Source organism: Rhipicephalus sanguineus, chromosome 8 (genome assembly GCF_013339695.2).
Source record: "Rhipicephalus sanguineus isolate Rsan-2018 chromosome 8, BIME_Rsan_1.4, whole genome shotgun sequence".
Taxonomy (NCBI): Eukaryota; Metazoa; Arthropoda; class Arachnida; order Ixodida; family Ixodidae; genus Rhipicephalus; species Rhipicephalus sanguineus.
The window spans coordinates 72,836,029-72,857,788 of NC_051183.1; the positions used below are offsets into that span (position 1 = coordinate 72,836,029).

The window sequence follows — 21,760 nt, forward strand, 5'->3', positions numbered from 1 at the left end:
GAAAAAATACAATACAACGAAAATTCCTGGAGACATACTAGATCGAGACAAGCAATGCAGAATGACATATCCTACTCTTAAAACGACATACTTCATGAGGGTATGTGCATTATGCTTTTTTTTACTGGAAGTGTGGCTGATTTATAGGCCATTGTTCTGTGATAGGGGCCGTAAGTCAGCGCAGGGCTGACATCACAGTGCCGTAGTGAGCATAGGTTACAACCGGGCCGTAGTGAGCGCAGAATACAACAGGAGAATACAAATGTGTAAGTCTGCTGCCAGAAAGACACGTTTTTATTTTGTTAGCGTTTCGGATGGCAAGATTTGACTGCCATTTGATTCGTTTTGCCCCATTGACCTTTCGTTCGGTGAGCATGCAAGCCTTGTTTGTTTATGCTCTGCACTACTGGTTTTCGCCTGCACATCGCCCGGGCTTTGGTACAAGAAGCGCTCACAACAAAATTCACATGTTTGCAGCCGGTATACCTCTCATGTCAGTCTGAGACATTGTCAATTGCAAGGTCAGAGCAGATTGCTGGGGAAATCTATAGGCGAAAGGCACAGCCTGTCACGGATGATCTACAAAGCCAGTGGGTCATTCCAGTATTGCCAATTTCTTTAAATAAGGCAGCGAGACAATTAGCTGAAGCAAAGTTCGGGTATGCTCCTAAATGGAGGTTGCTGCTTTTCGACCGCTCATTGTGCAGTATCTTGCAGGGTCTGAGCGCAAAAATGGCTTGATACTGAAAATCGCGCAATATAATTTGCGTGAGGCACTTTATACCGTCTGACAGCAGCAGGAAAAGTTGCGAAATAAATTGATGATCTAGAGGATGCACCAGGCTTCTATATTATTTGTATGTTGTGCTTTTGGGTTGTGTATTTCAGAACCTTGGAATAGTGAACTGCATGGCACGGTGCTTTGTACGAGGGGCGGAGTTTCAGGCTTCAGACTCAGACTGGCCGATGCTTCTCATTGATGGTACACCTTGCGACAAACACAAACGAAATGTAAGTTCATGACTGCAAAACACGTAACGCCTACATTGAAACATTCAATGTGTCTTGAAGGTTTCGGAAAAGATTTCTATGGTAATTAGTAAGGATGTGCAAATATTGGAGATTTCGAATAAGAATCGAATATTTTCATTATTCGATGCATACTCAATCAGAATATCCCGTATTCGGATTTTCTTTGCAATTGCACCATGACAGAATAGGCCGTATAAGAGGAGGATGCTTGGACAAATTCGAATATCCAAACAAGCAACGGCTTAGAAATCATGCGCATTACTATTTTAACAGCGAACGTATTGATGCCGACCGTAAAAACTTTGGTGTGTAGGAAACACTGTCATCATCATGAAGGAATATGTGCCACAGATATTCGACAAATCCCACTACTCACCGCTGGTCCACTGAAAGGAAGGAGACAACAGACGGGCGCCAAACAGTAATTCAGACATCTAGGCAGACATACCAGTAATAGAGAAAAGCTTTACAAAAATATCGGGGTTAGCTTGTTGAAAAACACCGCAGCCGCAAGTATCAGCTTCGCTGAAGCATCTGTAGGGAGTGCTTCAAGTGGCACGTACAACGAGAGAATACTAGGGAACTAGAAAAGCAACCGCGGCTCCGAGAAGACCCCGAAGCGATAGAAGCCTTATGCGAACGACGACGTGCCCGTAAATCTATAGGAGGTGCAAACGCTCGCCTTCAGTGCTAGTTTGTCTCTGGAGTTTGAAAATTCATGCCGTGTCTGTGATTTTCTGTTGTTCAACTCGAACCTGTCGGCGCTGAGGAGCTACCTAGAAACAACCTAGCATCACCTAGCTAAAGCCTAGCAATGACCTAGAAGCAATCAGATTAGACTTCGGGATTGTGAAGCTTCGCTGTTTCGAGCCTTTCGCGACGTAGTGCGAGCTTCGCCATTTTTTAAAAGTGAAACATCCCTAAAACGTACCCTTTAGGTGACGTTGTACTTCGCGGCTATTGCATCCTGCCGTTCAATGCATATTCATACTGGTTCCCCGCCACTGGCAGTGCTTTACTGGAACGACTGAGTAATGCACGGCGTGACTGATGTTCTGTTTCAACCTGTCTGGCACGCACAAGCGACGAATGCGGCTTATTGTTCACAAGGCTTAATTCCGCACGGCTGTTGCACAATCGTGATTGTGAATGATTCGCTGCAACGATTTTATATACATTTTTTAATTAAATATGTTTAGGAGAGGCTGGTGCCTAGGTATGGCTCCGGATATTCGCTTTGTCTTACATAATAATTCGCGTCAAGAAGTTATCAATACTGCAAGTGGTGACATTTACGGGCCTCTTCCCGTCACATCCACTGGCAATATATTTAGTTGCTGATATTTGATAAGTCCTAATGCAATGGTCTTGATTCATAGAATTCAGTACGCTAGCTCGACACACTGTTGGGAAAGTTCGTGATTGGTAATGCATTGTTTCATATGCCTACGTAGTTCAATCGATTTCATGGTAAATGAGAGTTGGAAATTTTTCGTTGACCAAACTTGAAGTCTTCTTCGCACTGATGGATGATAATATTAAAGCTTTCTTTTCCAGATCTGCCTTAACGGAGACTGCGTACCCAAAGACAGACGCAGGCGTCTTCAGTCTTGGGCAGAATAAATGCATATGCTAAGAAGCACTGGCTTTGTGACATACCAAAGCGGACACATTAGTATACTTATCGAATTGCAAATACCGTGCTACAGCTTATGCACTGCGGCAAATTATTGATCTTTTCTATAAAGGCGAGTCACTGATAGCAATATCAATGTGGTAGAGAAATACAGAGAAGAAGTTGCGTTACTTATTTCTGAGTATATATATGAGCAAACGGTCACTTGTATTGAAATGAAAAAAAATTCACAGCATGTCCACGGGTGAATGATGAAGAGCTTGGGCGAAGCTCCTGGAGCAATCATGGTTACATCGTGAAATCTTCAGTGGTTTCGCCCAGCAGTAATCAAAGCGATAGCCCAGTACATCATCTTAGACGTGACAAACACTGTATGTATTTATACAAGAAATTGTATTAATCGTAAGTGGTAGCTAGACGTGGCTTCCGTTCCCCCTTCATTATAACTTCTTTATGGTCGGTGAAGTAATGGATCGGTGATGGGTCGTAGTGAGATGTTTGCAGAGACGAAGTAGTGGGCAGTTTGCAAAGGTCGTAGTATACTGCCGGTTACGCCTTACGCCGTACAAGGTTAGACTAAGAGGAGCTTCGCCCCTAAAAGACGGTGTCACGATCTATCGATGATCCTTAACATTATCTGTACGATAGCTGCCGCGGCGAAGAACGCATTCAGTACAGTGGAAAAGCCTCACCTCGTGGCTAACTCCAATGCGTCTGCGAAAGTCACCGGATTCATCATGATAATTCTAAGCAGATTAGAGGCGAAAGCCTATGCTCTGCGAGGGACTCTTAATTTACTAGTTTCGCTCCTGATTCAATATAATGTACATGAATTTACTGTAAGTCCATTTCCATTTTAATTTGAAACCACTCCGGATCGTCTGTCACCATCATGCAGACTATGCAAACAATCATGCGGCGAGATGTAAAAAAAACATCAGTCTCGCCGCTTAGGCGAAGCAATACATGCGATAGCCAAAAATTGCACTATCACATGCAAAACAGCTAGCAGCTCGAAGCTTGGAAGGCGCTGGTCAAGCGCAATGGACGCACAAAAAGCGGACGAGCGCCAACTAATAACCGTCACAGCTCGACACTTTTTGTCCGCCACGGTGGCGTAGCGGTTACGGTGCTCGGCTGCTGACCCGAATGTCACGCGTTCGATCCCGGCCGTTGCGGTCGCATTTCGATGGAGGTGAAATGCTAGAGGCGCGTGTACTGTGAGATGTCAGTGCACGTTAATGAACATCAGATAGTCGAAATTTTCGTGCCCCTCCGCTACGGTGTCTCTGATAATCATACCGTGGTTTTGGAACATAAAACCCCAGATATTATAAATATTATATGGACAGTTCCGCAGTGTTCAAACACAAAGAAAGACGCACGAAAAGAACGCAAAGGTACACACGGGATGAGCGCGTAATAACAGCTGTCACAGTTGTTACTTCTTTCTGTTAGAGCAGCGCTCTGCGAGTGTCTACAACGCACAACCAACTAGCGCCTACTCAGGCTCTTCTAGCTAGCAACTCACTCCTTTCGCAAAGGCGGCCGCTGCGGCGAGCGAAGTGACCTTCGTGCGGCCTATAGCTTCAACGGAAACTTTGCGGTGGGAGTACAAGTCGCACAAACCTCCCCCAGTCACGAGATAAGCGCGCGTGCACAGGCCCCCATGCCCTCTAGGGCAAAGTAGTGTTAGGACGCGCACAACGTTACTAAAACGCTGGACGCGCGTATCCGAACTTCTGCGAAACACGACGGGGCGACGACATTTGATGATGATGATGTGATGAGAAATTACCCTTTGTAGCGGGTAGACTCGATATTGGTGTCTTAGCCTAAAAAAATAAATAATGAGTATACGCATAATCAGGAGGCACATAACTCCAGCACTGCGCGTGTCTCTCGTGTCCTTCTTCCGCGTCTCGTTTACACAACACCCGGTGTAGCTAGCATAGTAGATACAACCGCGGCTAAAGCACACCCTTCGCGCCATCTCGCGGGTCAGTGAAGACAATGAAGCACCTCCGAGCTCGGCGTAGCACCAGCGGTAAATTCTGCATGTAAATAGGTCGCTCTTAGCATGCTGAAGCACGTATGGCGCCTGGCAGAATCCGCAATTTTCACGACGCCACCACGCATGCGCTCTCTTTTAGCAGGAAAATCACTAAACGTCTCATAATCTCGGAGGCTTTGCTTCTTGCACTACCGGTACTCCCGGCCCCTACCAAACCCCTATCAAAACGGCAGAGGGCAGCACAAAAAAATGAAAAAGGCGGATTATTTAACGCGGCGCGCTGCGAAGCGAGCGGTCCCAGGTGCGAATCTACAGTCGCGCGCTTCTAAAATTTTTCGTTTTTTTTATTTCTAGTTGTGGCCTATATATATATATATATATATATATATAATGCCGCGCCCGCTCTAATGCAGACAACGAAGAAGATGATGTGGGCTCGGACAGTCTCGCGGAACGGGACTCTGACCGAAGAAGAAGACGCGTTTTGTGTCTATGGTCTTGTCTATGCTGCTGCATAAAACGGGCTGCTCGCTCTTCTGCAAAACGTCTTGGTTGTCCGTTTACGGTGCACCGCGACACTGGTGGAGGTGCTGGACCGCAACCCTGCCTGATGCTCCACACTCAATCTGGGAGCCGTTCATCGAGTCCTGACGCGCCGTCACCTGTTACAACTCCCGTCCACCGCTTCAGTCGGCGGTTGCTAGGCCTCTCTCCTGAGCTGACCGCCTTCGAGGAATTGACTACCAGGCCTTTCGTACATCTGCCAATGGCCAACACCAGCCCGCCACAGACATGGCACCTCTTTTCCCAATCCGCCACAGGTAACTCTTCTTCAGCCACTTGTACCTGATCGCTTCAGTGGTGCCCCGCATGAAGATGTTGAAGATTGGCTTGACCACTATGAACGCGTTGCCGACATCAATCAGTGGAATGCTCAACAAAAGCTTGCCCGCGCATATTTCACTCTCGATGACAGCGCTCACACGTGGCTTGAGAATCGAGAAGGCCGTATCTTGACATGGAATGATTTTCGACAGCAGCTCATTGACACCTTTGCTAGCGTCGATCGTCGAGAGCGTGCTCAACAGTTACTAGATTTAAGAATTCAGAAACCTAACGAAACTGTGGCAATGTTTGCCGAGGACATGACACGCCTGTGTCGTAGGGCTGATCCCAACATGTCCGAGGATAAGAAGTTACGCTACCTTATGCGCGGCGTGAAAGAACAACTGTTCGCCCTACCGCCCTTCGTTGTGAAGTATTGCAAGCGTGCCACAACGAGGTCACCTCTGGGCATTTAGGCTACACGCGCACACTAAGCAGAGTGCGGGAGAAGTACTACTGGCCAGGACTCGCCGCTGCCGTGAAACATCACGTTCGGACCTGCCTCGATTGCCAGCGGCGCAAGTCACCTCCGACGAAACCAGCCGGTTTGTTACAACCAGTCCGGGTCCCGCCAACGCCGTTTGGCCAGATCGGAATGGATCTTTTGGGTCCACTTCCTACTTCTAGTGCTGGTAACCGCTGGGTTATTGTGGCGACCGACTACCTTACTCGCTACGCCGAGACAAAAGCCATCCAGAGAGGCACAGCAGAGGAGGTGGCCCGCTTTTTCATCGAGAATATTGTGTTGAGACACGGCGCACCATCGATCGTTATAACAGATCGCGGAACCGCATTCACAGCAGCGCTTTTAGATCATGTGTTGGTGCTCAGTGGTACGATTCATCGTAAGTCGACAGCCTACCATCCACAAACCAACGGACTGACCGAGCGGCTCAACAAAACCCTGGAAGACATGCTTTCAATGTATGTAGACATCGAGCACAAAAATTGGGACGAGATTCTACCTTATATAACATTTGCTTACAACACGGCTAAGCAAGAAACGACACGGATGACCCCATTCCGTCTTGTTCATGGACGAGAAGTAAGGACAATGTTGGATGCGATGCTGCCACACGAATGCGACGACGTTGAAACGAGTGCCGAAGTATTTACTCAACGCGCGGAGGAAGCCAGACAGCTCGCACGTGTGCGAATATACCAACAGCAAGAGTACGACGCCGGTCGCTATAATCTGCATCATAGGCCTGTAATCTACGAAACCGGCGACAGGGTATGGGTGTGGACGCCTGTACGAAGACGGGGACTATCCGAAAAGCTGCTTAGAAGATACTTCGGGCCTTATCGAGTGCTGCGACGACTAAGTGACGTCACCTATGAGGTCGTCCCGGATATCCCCCACTGTACAAGGCGTCGCCAGCACCGACCTGAACTTGTGCACGTAGTGCGCATGAAGCCGTACGTAAGCGAGTGACATTGCGAGCGACTGTCACTTGTACAAAGCGCCTTTATGTACAACTGACCCGACTATAGCATCGAGGCGATGCTCTTTTAGAGGGAGGCAAATGCCGCGCCCGCTCTAATGCAGACAACGAAGAAGATGATGTGGGCTCGGACAGTCTCGCGGAACGGGACTCTGACCGAAGAAGAAGACGTGTTTTGTGTCTATGGTCTTGTCTATGCTGCTGCATAAAACGGGCTGCTCGCTCTTCTGCAAAACGTCTTGGTTGTCCGTTTACGGTGCACCGCGACAATATATATATATATATATATATATATATATATATATATATATATATATATATATATATATATATATATATATATATATATATATATAGTGTGTGTATGCCGAGAGCGTCCATATACTTGCATTTTGAAAGGCCTTTGCTGTAGCGCCAAAGGAAACACGGACACGGGAAGGCACAAAGGAACACCACAAATCGCTCGGAAGCGTTTCTAATAACGTTGTGCTCGTCCTTTGTGCCTTCTCCTGTTCGTGTTTCCTTGGCGTTACACCCAAAGGAAGCCATATGAGTAACCAAAAAGACCACGTTGCAACCCTCCTATAATTGCTATCGCTATTACCGCAAAATGCCGAACAAGCCCCCCCCCCCCCTCCTCGGTGAAGGATAATCCGACCAGATATATTAAGGAGCGCTTGCTAGGTCCCGGACCGAAATTCAAGATGGCGGCGGGAGAGCCGCTAAAGATTAAAAAATGTCGCCCGCATCTTCCCACGGGGGGAACTCGAGTAAATGCGTCGCAGAGTGGTGGGGGTATAGCGTGAATGGTTCGTAATTGGGTTTCGGAGAAGTGTCGCGCTGCCCGAATGATGGATCCGCTGCTCGACGTTCACGAACGGTTGCTGCTTCTCGAGCACGACGTTCAGGATCCACAGTCCGTCGTTGCCGTTTTGCAGATGCTTCTCGTTCCCCGAGTGAAGGATCCGCAGCCCGTCATTGCCGTCACCCAGCAGCTTCTCGTGCACGAAGTTCCGGGTCCGCAGCTCGCTTCAAACGCTTGCGTTCAGCGTCGTGTGCTCGTCTTTTCGCAGCCTTGTCTACTGCGTTGCTTGCTGTTGTTGACGCCGACGACGGTGAAGGTGGGGTAACGTTGCCTTCAACGAGTGATGGGACGCTCATTGAAGGTACTGTTGCTTCCATCGCATCTACTCGAGTCAAGCAAAGCGTAACATCAAGCGAAAGCCAAGTAAAGACGCCTTTGACTGAATTCCGAACGCGCGCTCCGCCGCTTATATACACACCGCCTGCGTTCGATCGAGAGGAGGGAGGGACGGAGAGGAGGGCGGGAGGAAGGGAGAGGAGAGGCCTGCTGTCGGCACGGGAAGAGCCGAGCATGCGAGGGAGGGAGAGGAGAGGCTTGCTGCCGGCACGAGACGAGCCGAGCATGCGCAGTGGGGGTGTAGACGGCGGCAGACGCCGCAGGTGCGACTAAGAAATGCTCCGCATTTAAAATGACCATCCGTGATTCTAATGAAATGCTTCAATGGTGACGCAAGTGTCACCATTGAAGCAGCGACCGATTTGACCAATATACGGCCGGCCACATGACAACGAAACTGCATAAAGAACACCAGCTACGCATTCAGTGTACTCATTCTTGTGGTTCTTTTTACACAAGCGATCCTCATCTTGAAAAAAAAAGTGGTCGCAGGGGAGGAGAGCGACGTGGGGGGGGGGGGGGAGGGGGCGCTTGCTCGGTCATTGACGCTTATTTCAGATCTCCTGAAAAATGGAGGGGGCCGCTTGCTCGGCATCTTACGGTACAGAGCCAGTTCCACATGAACTCGCCTGTGTTGTTGTGCCTTCTTTTTATGTTGTGTTCATCTGCTATTTTCTGTTCTGTTCTGTACATGTGTCTTTCTGCTCATTTCTACAGTTTCCTGTTCTTTTCGTGTGTATATTTGATATTTTGTAAACGTTTTTTGAATCCCGTCTAGTGCAGAACGTTTTTCGGCAATAATTTTTCTCTGTCTCTTTCTTCATATATTTCTGTCCGCCTCTCTGTCAGTTTCTCTCTTTCTCTCTCTGTACTCTTTCTCAGGTAGCCGCACAGTGGCCCATACCCGTTAAGATCATGATAGTTTCCTGCGCTCGACTCACGAGGAATGATTTGCTAAACACATTCGCTGTTAAAATAAAATGAGAAAAAAATATCCAGGATCGAATAGAATTTGAACCCGGACACCCTCCGTGGCAGTCAAGTATTCTACTATAGAGCCACGTCACTGCTTGATATTTATTTGCAAAACAACACTATACAGGCATTATATCGGGCAAAGAATCGCGTTAACCTATGTAATAGAGCGTGGCAGAAGCTTAAAATAACAACCGCTCATCCCACAATGCTAACTGCGCAACGAGTGTCTGGTTTTATGCTTCCCAGCCACGGCAAAGTGCTCAGCCATAGCTGTTCATCATCATTAGACACACGAAGCGTGTCTAATCCACATAAGTGCACATAATACCTTAAAGTGCACATAATACCTTACAGATCTGTAGCGCGTACATCGCTTATCCGCAGAAACACGAATAATGACGTAGTGGGTGCTGTCATACTTGAAAAAAATTCTGATTTATGGTCTAGAGTCGATACCTTGAGAGAATAAAATATTTGTTTTAAATAAATGTTTTATTGTCTCCCTTGCGCAAAGACAAATCTTAAAACACAATTGGCCTTGCCCCAACACGAAGCTGCGTTCAGAATTTGCATTAGGCTCTATCTCAATCGTCGTTGAATTATTACTCTTCTTCTACTGGTTGCAGCTCCGACTGCTGTGCGCCTAAGTGCCGGCGCTGGACGTTTCGCCTCCGCCTTTTCTCTCCCGTAGATCTGTGTTTAATCATGGCCGCGCCATAAAACGGGGGTGCGGCCTGCCGAATGGGTGCGTCTTTTGTGGGTGAACGTGCGACAAGCGATGTTTTCAGAGGCTGGAGTGATGGCGCTTCACATCGGTAAAGCACGGAAGCTCCTTTCTGAACGCTAGGGCGAACGCGTGGCAATGCTGTTGCCTAGAAGTATTCGACATAGCCTGGGCCACACAACGAACAAAACGTATGGTTCCTTGTTGCGTCGACTGTGAACTGTTAGTACATTTTGTTCTTTTATCTAATTAATCGATTTTGACCTGCGATACTTAGGTGGGGTAGGCAGGGCATAGATAGCTTTTACATAAATGCCATTCATTTTTTCACCCAACTCCACTTTAATGTAATGTAATGTCTCATTACGTGCTTCATACAGTCAGATATTTCACGGTAACCACAATTTTATTAAACTGTTGTAGGCCGTGATGCAGGTCAAAATGTGCCCAGAGCTTGGACGTTTCCTCCGGAAAAGCACTATACTTATTTATTTTTCTTTATTTACAGTACCTACAGCACCCGCGTGGGGCATTAGTGTAGGGGGAGATAACAACTTTGAAATGCAGAGTGCCGACAATCCGTTAACAGTGAGGTGTACATAAAGAAATACAGGTACATAATAAAGCATCCAAGGGTGACACGTAACAAACATTGACGTGTGCGAAGATAGAGCAGAAAAAATATATAATAAATACATACGGACACACACACACACACACACACACACACACACGCATATATATATATATATATATATATATATATATATATATATATATATAAAGGGAAATCTGGGCTAGTTGGTTATAGTTCATCGCCAGAAAAGGTGAACTATAAGAGAAGGTGTTTATGTATATTTTTGACGCACGTAGGTGTTCCACGTGCCCTGAGTAATTTGGTTATCACCGGGATGACTCCGACGCACACGCGTAGTTACACGGTTGATAGCCGGTTGACATCTTATGTATTTATTCGTGCCCTTCCTTCCAATAAACCTTAGTTGAAAGTCAGCGCTCGTGTCGCCACATCCTTGGTTTGCAGACTCGTCTTTTTTGCGCTGTAAGCTGATCGATAATGATTATATATATATATATATATATATATATATATATATATATATATATATATACACGCAGTGAAACAGACGCGCGTAAGAAGCGATTAACTACGTTTCGGCCGCGGGTCCGGCCTTCACCAGAACCTGATGAAGGCCGGACCCGCGGCCGAAACGTCAATAAATCGCTTCGTACGCGCGTCTGTTTCACTGCGTATATTTACCCGGACCTAGAATCATCTTTTCTATATACTCATATATATACGCATTGCCACGCGTATATATATATATATATACACGTTGGGCTAGGCTATGGTGTTTCCAACAGTCGCAAACTCCAGCACACCATCGTCGTTGACGTAACCAACCCTCTTGAGAACGCCTTGTTGCAGTGCAGTCTGCACCGCTCGATAAGGTCCCAAATACACCTGCTTCGTGCCGGGAAGGCCCTTTCTGACGAGTATCAGATCGTTCAGCTGTATCTTAGGTATCCGCGTGTTGTGGCGGCGGTCGAAGTTTCTCTTCATATCTTCCCGATATCGCTGGTATGCTTCCGAAGTTTTTCGCTTTTCGCACAATTGCAGGCAGTCAGCAATGCGAAGCTGTTGATCAGCAGAAAGCACTGGTGCCTTTCCGAATGCCGCAAAATACGGGCTACAGCCGATGCTCGCAGTGTGCGATCGGTTGTGATGAACAACAGCTGTCTCCAAGCAGCACTTCTATCCGCCTTGAAAACTTGGGTACATTGAAATGAACTGCTTCAAATCTCGTATTATTCTTTCAGCCATGCCATTTCCTGCAGGTGGTACGGCGCGCAGCGTCGCAAAAGTAACTCCACGTCGCTTCGCCCACTCTTGCAAACGCTGGCTTAGAAATGCTGGTCCATTTTCTGATATCACGAGTTTTGTACTCTTAAACATCTCACGGCTCAAGAGAGCAATCACACTATTCGCGTCTTCTCTTCCCGGCCGTGCAGCCACTGTTATTATGCGCTGGTCTATTGCCACTAGGAAAGACTGTGTTCTTCCTACTCCAGCAGCCTTTTTCTTGTGCTCTGCAAAATCCACGTGGACAACTTCAAACTGTATGCCGGAGTGTTGAGGCAAGACCATCTCGTCCGTTCTCTGAAGGTAGTTGGCTTTGTGAACATGACATTGATGATACGACTGAAGATACCGCTGGACGTCATCTTTCATGTGTTTCCACTGGAAACGTTGATGGATCTTGCGATAAGTCCTCCAAAAGCCATCATGTCCGCCTGAGTGTGAGGAGTCATGATGAAGTTCCAAGATTCGAGGCACCATTGTGTCGGGCACTGCGAACTTTCCTTCAAGGAACTGGAGTTTTTCAATCCCCTCCCACAACAGGTTTGCGTTGATGTTCTCTTGATCAGGAATGACCAAAAGTCTCGAAAGTGCACCTGCATCCTTTAGGGGCTCCCCAGGCCTGTGACGGACCACGAATGTAAACTGCTGGAGTTCGGCCACCCACCTAGCAATCATTCATCTAGGCTCTGTGTGGTTAAGGATGTAAGTCAAGGCTTGATGATCCGTGAAGACCTTGAAGCTCCTGCCATCCAGGTAAGGTCTAAAATAGCGTACGGCCATTAGGACTGCCAAGGCTTCTTTCTCTATAGTCGTGTAGTTGAGCTTTAGAGGTGTACGAATAGTATCCGACGACCCTCTGTTGCCGGCTCCGCGGACAGTCTGTATCTCTTTGGTAAAGCACTGCACCTGTGCCATAATAAGGAGCGTCGGTGTTCAGCTCGAAGGGCAACTTGAAGTCTGGAAGAGTGAGAGCTGGATCAGATGAATTGATGCTCACAGGCTGTGATAAACAAAATCACACTCTGCTGTCCACTGAAATGAAACATTCTTCTTAGTCATTTCTGTGAGGCATTTGGTTTTTGTCGCATAATCTCTAATGAACGACCGAAAATGCCCGGCCGAACCCAGAAATACCCGCAAAGAGTGTAAGTCATACGGCTTCTGCATTTTTGCTATTCGTTCCACGGATTCCTGTTTCGTTGTCTTGATTTGGCCATCAAATAATCTGCACAGAAACACAACTTTTCTTTAGAAAAACTCACTCTTCTTCTCTTTAATCTTGAGCTCGGCATCACAAAGTGCTTGAAGTACTCTAGCAAGATGGTCTGAATGTACGTCCTCGTTGCGGGAATAAACAATTATATCGTCAATGTACACGTTACAAAACTTCCCAAGAAACGGTCGCAAAACGTCATTCATCATCTTCTGGAACCAAGCGGTTGAGTTCTTACATCCAAATGGGAGTCGATTATACTCGTAGATTTCAAAGGGCGTAGCTTCAAAGACTCGTTGGTTCTGTGGTGTTGTTTGGCTTATTACTTCCAAAACTACAATGAACGTACGAAATAAATATCACATATATTCACTGGATGTCTCTTCTTTTCAGTCGAGGCTTGAGTGTTGTCACTTGAACGTGTGATTGTACAGTAAATTGACGCGAGCACAGGAGCTTGACGTCAGCATTGCTCTATTTTCCCGAGATCTATAGGCATTTGGACAGTTGAGCATGTTGTACTTTAGAACCAAGATTATTCTCTTCTGCATGGCTGGAAATTGAACAATGTGTAGCGAAGTCTTTAATGAGTAATGGGTTGCGCTCTGTATAGCCTTCTAGTGGGTCGTCGCCTTTGGCTCTTCGCCGCTATCATATCACCGCTGACGAAGCTCCTTGGAAGTAACGGGCCCCTTCATTCGTGGTCGTCGGAGTGCGACGACGCTTTCGCAAAGCTCCGTCGTTTGTTGACGTCGCCTCCCATACTACGCCACTACGACCCTACGGCCCCTACAGAGGTACACACAGACGCCAGCGGTGTTGGCCTTGGCGCTGTCCTTGCACAGCGCAAACCAGGATTCCCTGAATATGTCGTGGCATATGCAAGTCGTACGCTTACTAAAGCCGAGACCAATTACACCGTCACCGAAAAGGAATGCCTGGCGATCATATGGGCCCTTACAAAGTTCCGACCCTATTTATATGGCCGCCCATATGATGTCATCACCGACCATCATGCCTTATGTTGGTTGTCGTCATTGAAGGATCCCTCAGGCCGCCTCGCCCGCTGGGCACTTCGCCTACAGGACTACGATATTCGCGTGCTGTACCGCAACGGACGCCAGCATGCTGACGCCGACGCCCTCTCGCGCTCCCCTTTGCCTGACGACGATGCCCCCTGCTCGGTACCTAACAATGTTGTTTCTTCCATCGACGTTCACACCATCGCTACCGAACAACGCAAGGATAAATGGATCGCCTCGCTGATAGACTTGCTCACTGATCCGTCGGCAACACCAACCACTCGCGCGTTGCGTCGTCAAGCCCACCATTTCACCATTCGTGACGACCTACTGCACCGACGCAATTACAACGCCGACGGCCGCCAGTGGCTACTTGTAATACCCCGCAGTCTGCGTTCTGAAATATGCGAGTCTTTCCACTCTGATCCACAATGCGCGCACTCTGGGGTATCCAAAACTTACCACCGCATTCGACAACGATACTTCTGGCGAGGGATGTACCGCTACGTGCAGAAGTTCGTTCGCTCCTGCCTCGATTGCCAACGCCGAAAACCTTCAACGCACGTGTCACCTGCCGGTCTACAACCATTACCTTGCCGTCCGTTCGGGCGCGTGGGCATCGACTTGTACGGACCACTTCCTGTGACATCGGCTGGTAACCGCTGGGCCATCGTCGCTGTTGACCACCTTACGCGATACGCCGAAACCGCCGTTCTCCCAGCGGCTACAGCGCGCGATGTTGCCTCCTTCCTGCTACACCGATTCATGCTGCGTCACGGTCCACCCCAGGAGCTTCTCAGCGATCGAGGCCGTGTCTTCTTGTCGGAAGTCGTCGAAGCCATTCTAAAAGAGTGCCGTGCTGTTCACCGCAAAACTACTGCTTACCACCCGCAGACGAATGGGCTCACCGAACGCTTTAACCGCACGCTCGGCGACATGCTCTCAATGTACGTCGCCGCCGATCATACAAATTGGGATGCGATTCTGCCCTTCGTCACCTACGCCTATAATACCGCCCCTCAAAGTACAACTGGTTTTTCACCCTTCTTCCTATTGTACGGAAGGCACACGTCGCACACCATCGACACGATACTCCCATACAAGCCGGATTCAACTGAGTGTGCGCCGATATCTGACACAGCCAGGCTTGCGGAAGAGTGTCGCGAGCTTGCCAAGACGTTTACAACGCAGGAACAAGAGCGGCAGAAGAGCATTCGCGGTGGAACCACCACTTCTGAGCCCACGTTCCTCCCTGGAGCGCTCGTATGGCTCTCGGTCCCTGCCACTGCAACTGGCCTCTCTACAAAACTACTGCCGAAATACGAAGGCCCCTACCGGGTCGTCGAGCGCACATCCCCGGTCAACTACGTGATCGAACCCATCGAACCATCTTCGGACATGCGCCGTCGAGGGCGCGACATCGTCAACGTGGAGCGTCTCAAGGCCTACTATGACCCACTCATAGTGACGAGCTGTTAGGTCGCCGGACGGCTCCCTTTTCGTACCCGGGGAAATTGTAGCGAAGTCTTTAATGAGTAATGGGTTGCGCTCTGTATAGCCTTCTAGTGGGTCGTCGCCTTTGGCACTTCGCGCTCGCGCTCTGAGTCCGTTTTTGTGCCTTGACTGTCGCCATTGCATATCGTCGCCGACTACCGTCCAATAAACGCCTCAACAAATGTTAGACTGTTTCTAATGCAGCAGGGCTGTCACAATATGGGTTAGTGTAAACAAAGGCAGCACATGTAGCTATCGGTGAACACAGCATTGAGGCTAAGTCGATGATAGTGCATCACAAGGTGACAATGAAGGTGATGAAGAAGTCGATTTTAGGCAATGGTACAGGAACGGAGCAAGATATCTTCATGTGAAAGATTCTATTATTGATGCCTTTCTATCCGGGTGTGGTGTCTTGCCATTGGTGAAGCCTCTGATTTAGCGAAGCATATTCGCCGAATACAAAACCTTCATGGGCAGCCAGGTCTGTTCTTTTCTTTTTCGTATATGCTGGAGTGTTCGTGAATCCAATGCAACATGACGGCGTCACGAGAAGCATGCGACATATGTAGCCAATGTATCGTGTCACTAGATGTTGATCGTGAGACGCATTCACGTCACATACACCCTCTATGACCGCTTTCGAATCTATCAATTGATATTGATGAAAAGTTCGGCCGCCGAGATTTTCAGCCAAATTGAAAGATTGGGTGCTGAAATCGGTAGACACAACCTTTACTTCACCCAGAAACTAGCGGGAAATAACGAACCTAATTTGTCTTTCACAAACAGCCGCATCTAGCGGCTGCAACGTGAACTAAAGGAGGTGGCGTATGGTGATGTTTCATGTACCCGGAACGGGCATGACAGCACTGCCAGCTGTTACCCATGTCTCTGAACCCGCTCAGCCTGCACTATGGCTCCTAGAACCATTACGAACGGCGTCTGCCGCAATCAATGCTCCCGCGCGGGATAATGTCCCTAAATAGGGGGGCACGTCTCAGCGCCTTTGCGGAATGGGGAGAGTGTGATGTAAAGAAGAGGTGGAGAAATAGAAGTATCAGGCCTAGAACACGAGCACGCGGCAACTGCCGCGGTTACATGTTAAGTCACGGCTCGTAAGTCATGCTGGCGTGCAGCCGCCACACGCCGCCAATCCTCCGAAAACACAGCCTACCGTCAAAAATATGCAAAATAAACTCTGTATATCGGAACGCTCGTGTCTTCCGAGTAGAATTTCGATGTGTCCGTCATTTCTTCCGGTTTTCGTTCAGTATCCATTTAAAACTATTCAGCGTCCAGCTCGTTGCCTCAAAGTATAAAGAACGGCTTCCTTTGTTACATAAAGCTCGGCTGATGTGCTTGACGTTAACCGTTAAATGGTGAGATAAATGTTGATCAGTTGATGTTACGTATAAACCATCTGACGAAGTATGATCAAAGCAAGACCTCTTGATAACGATGTGAGCTGAACCCGTGTATTTCTCGGCAACGTACTGTACAGCGGTTTGGATAATCTCAGCTTTTGGCATATTCTATACGTGCTGCTACGGGGAATGTGTGAAGAAACTTGTACAGAGGACAGTGCCCAATGTTGGAAGTTCAAAGGCATAAGCAGCCGCATCATTGCAGGAATGGGGCCGGATACATAGAGTTAATATACTGACTCTAGAGGAAAAGCTGGGCCGCGAGATCGCTAACCACAAGAACGCTGACATCTTGGAACGTTGTCATTATTGCCATCACATATCAATCCTAAAGAAGCATTTGCACAATTAAAAACGCGTGGATATTGTTTTCTGTTTATTTTTAATACATTTACGAAAGATTACGACGGCTATTTATGCAAGTTACTGTGGGCGGAGAGGAGCGTTTGCAGGCTGGTTTACTAGATAGCGCCACCATATCAACACCAACACTCGAGAGTGCGCTCGCAGCCGATTGCGCCAGTTCCCGCGTCGTGTTGAAGCCCCTGAAACTTCGTTTACGTCGTGTATCTCGCAGTTGCCATAGTGTCCCGTTGTGTGCGTTGTCTGTTGCCACGTACCACTCGACTTCATGTGACAGCCCTTTTTTTTCAAGCTGAAAACTTCAGTGCAATGGGCGGACGGCAAAGAAGAGATGAGACAAGGACTGAAAGTTATGTACCAACTAGGCGCAAGCGAAGTTGTTTTTAGTCTTTTTAACGGCGATAAAATTTCGTGTGCCGTGTATCTTTAGTTTTCATTGAAGCTTTCGGGTGACGTCTCACTCACATTCGCCGCTGCACGCTGCAATCAACATTTTTCTGCTTTATGGCTCTCTGCGCTTAGTACGGCAGCAATCACCTGAACAAGAACGTGGATACAGGTGTTTCATCATTGCAAGTCGAAGCATCGCGCGACCACGGCCTACGCACTTTGCTTCGAGCTGCGAATCTGTCGAGTGACCCTTGTGTCAGCGAACGGAGAAACTTTATTCGTTATGCATTATTGGTAGTGGGTGCCTAGTAAAAACCATGTACAAAGATATGGAAATGTTAACTGTTATCAGTCGGGCCAGCTGCACAGACAACGCTACACTAACACACGGATTCACGCATCAAAACACAGTTGATGTTCCCTGAACAGCTCGTCGCTGGCTACGTTTGTAAATTAAAACTGATTGCTACCGTAAAATATAGCGAGCGTCTCAGGGTCTGGCAATGTTCCTTTATTCCATCATGGCGAAACCCATGCAGCTATAGGTTTTCATCAGGGCGTCGCAACGGGACGAAAACCGGAAACGAAAAACGAAAAAACAATATTTTCGACCGGTACGAAAACGTAACCGAAACTTTTTCTATTATTTCGTTCCGGGGTAAAACCTAAATTTTTTTCAATTGTTTTTCGGTTCACAAGAAAACTACCTAGTGCGGAGAAACTGAGCTCGTGCATTGTGAGCATATCTCAGGGTACAGTACTAGCGCGTACCTTAGGCAGGAATTCCAAAGCAAAGGTATGTTGAAGTTGTGCGAAAAACGAAAACAGTGGCAACCAGAGATGTCTATATTAACGCAAGTGGACTTATGCGTGCCCGTCACGCAGGCCAGCCTAGAGAAGACATTGTCGGCGCTGAAGTTTGTTACAGCGATAGCTGTTATGAGATCACAACAGCTGATTTTGGCGCCATAGTTGTCCGCCGCCGCCGGTGCCCGTGACCGCTATCGCGTGAGAGAAGAAAAAATTAAATGAGAAACAAATTTCTACGATCGCATGGGATTTCAACCAGCGCCCTCTGCGTGGCAGTCGGGTCTTCCACCACAGTGACACGCTGGGGATTGTAACTACTTCGCAAAAATGTTCTATACAAGTGTCATGTCGGGCAAGGAATCGTGTTAATATATGTAATATAGCGTGGCAGAAGAGTAAAGTAACAACTAGTCATCACACAATGCTAATAGCGCAAAGAGTGTGTTGTTTAATGCTTCCCACCAGTGTTGCGGAGTTGCCTCACCAGAATTGGAATGACTCCCGAATCATTCCACATTTTCGCGACTCCGGAATGGAATGGGGCCAACGCTTGGAGGAAATGAATGGAAACGGAATTAATCGCCTTTTGCGCGGAATGGAATGGGAATGGAATTACGCCTTTTTCCGAAAATAGAGCATGTTTTCGTCTACGCGCTGTTTTTCAAACTTCAAACATTAGTAAGTCAGAGCCTCGAAATTAACCATAAAGCAGTATTTTTAAATGACTTGGCTGATTACAAGCACGGTACATTTATAAACTACACGCCTACTAGAAACCGAGGCGTGAGCGAGTGTACAAACAAATGCATTATCCCAGCAGATATCGAAGGGAGAAACAAGTTATTTCTGCCCATTGAAACCCCCAAACGAAAGTGGCGCATACTCTATGCACAGCCTGATCTTTATCTCACGAGCAATTTAGTACCCGACACAAAGGAAGACATTGCATACCTGCGCACAGGTGAACACGGAAAGCTCTCCTCACCCCATCCATGCTTGCGAGGCGCGCTTGACAAGCGTGAGTGCTGACGAGCAGTGCGGCCAGTTTTGCGCATTCGATGCAAAGGCACAAGGTGCTCGAGAAGTGCGCTGTTCCATTTAATAGCAGATCTAGAGGGTTTTGTTCCCCATCAACCATATCTTAATTTTCTCCATAATCACGACCGCTCGAGACGCGTGGCAAAGCTGCTTAGTCTTCTTGAATACTACTTTTGTCAGCATAAAAATACGCTACGTCGTCATTTTGGCATTAGCACATTTGAGCATAAACAATATTCAAACACCACCATCCGTTCAAACATGCTGACCATGCAAATACTATAGATAGCTGGATAACTGTCCCTATTGGAATTAGTAGGTGGTTGTACTGCACGAGATATGTCACCAAGTAACTATCCCTCAACCTTGTTAACGTGTTTTGCGTACTTTTGCAGTTCTTAATGCATCTGATGACATCAACTTTATGGGGCGTTTATTAATAACTCGATAAAACTATCAGATGCCTTTCCTACGTCGAGGAATTAGAGGAATGGAATTGAACTACCCGGCCATTCCCAGAGTGCGAATGGGCTGTTTTTTCATTCCGAGGAATTGAAAGGAATGAAATTCCCCGCAATGAATCTGAAATGAAATGGAGGCGCCCATATATTCCGCAACACTGCTTCCCACCCACTGCAAAGTGCTCATCCGTAATTCTTTATCATCATCAGTCACAGCTCAAAGTGCACATAATGCCTTACAGATGTGTATAGCGTGTACCACGAGACTATGAAGAATGAGCATTCCGTTCCGTTTCCTGAACAGAAACGGAACGGAACTTTTTGCGGTGGAACGAAACTAAAACCGAAGCGAAAAACATTTCGTTCCGACTCCCTGGTTTTGATTGCATGGGCTCTATGGCGAGCTTTTCCTCTAGAGTCAGTATATTAACTCTATGGCCGGATATTTCTCGGTCTGCTTGACCAAACTTTGAGGTAGCGCAGATGCTGTAGCAATACGCCCGAAAATGTATTTTCATTTGGGTTATATGACGAAGATGAATGAGGTAGTCGTCTTGGTTCCGCCACCAATTATATGTACGAGGGTCCTTTTTGGCAGACAGAGACATGCTCGTAAATAATTCTTATGCCAGTGCACCAAGTTTCTCTTTATTGATTAATAATATTCGCTGTAGTACCGGCAAGCTGTATTGTGCCAAAGATTTCTTGGCGTAACGACTGACAGAAGCCTGTGTTCGTCGTCGGATGTGCACAAATTTTGTACACAGATTTCTTCATATGACAAGTGCTCCTCTACATGGCAGGGTCACGATGGGGCAGCGACTGCCACTCTATGGTACTTTTACACACAGCTTAAAAACCGAAATTGCTAAAGGCAGGATAAATTGTTGTTATTACTAGTGACCCTCATCTGGAAACAAATGTCTTCATGTCTGTATAACGCTAACGTAGGCACACTGAAGTACGTTTTCTTTGAAAAAGATCACAGAGCCATGGGGAATATATCGAAAGTGAATAAGAGCAGATAAGGGTTATTGCATTGTCTAGTTGTTGCCGTACTGAGTGGCCACCAGTGTACTAGGACACAGTACTTTCAGAGTAGCCGTTCAAAAGAAATATTGGATTGTCACTTTTTTTATTTGTTCATTCATATTTCCACTTATACAAGCAGTAGTGGCCACCAGCTGAAGTGCAGATAAGTCTACGCTTCCTGCTTCCAATGCATTTTTATCACCTCTACTCTTTAATATCTCATTATCGTTTTAACACATAGACGAAATTCCATCACGTGTTTAAGACTACCGGCTCATGAACGCAGACCCTACGCATTATCTATGCTCTTACACACCATAGGATGATATTGTGGACCCCGTTGGAGCTATATTACCCAGCACCTCCACCAAAATATTACGTGAAGGCACACAGGGAAGCAGTGCGTATTTACAATGTATTTACACAACGCTTAAGCGTTAGACAAGATGGCGGAGAGCGTGCCGCACACAGCAACATCACGTCGTCTTCTTTGGTGCCTTCCTTGCTTCAGGCGCGAGCTTGTGAAGACACCGGAAGTTCCCCCGCTTGCCCTGAAGCTGCCGCCTGCTGCGCTTTTCTATGCATGCAAAGCTCTGCTTGCAAAGCCTTAGATGCCTATGCATGCAAAGCATGCAAAATTTCTATGCATGCAAAGCCTTAGGTGCCTCATCAAGCGCGTAAATTGACTGTCGGCGTCGGCTGCAACACGGGTG

General features: G+C 47.3%; 1 protein-coding gene across 1 annotated transcript in view; it reads left to right on the forward strand.

The window, feature by feature from the left end:
• The window catches only part of LOC119403322 (venom metalloproteinase antarease-like TtrivMP_A), a 77,024-nt gene that overhangs the window by 48,847 nt on the left and 6,417 nt on the right, over positions 1-21,760 (forward strand). Inside the window, exon 8 of the mRNA XM_049418276.1 lies at positions 12,415-12,550. Coding sequence (XP_049274233.1) covers positions 12,415-12,550 — 136 coding nt within the window. The remainder of the gene's footprint in view (positions 1-12,414; positions 12,551-21,760) is intronic.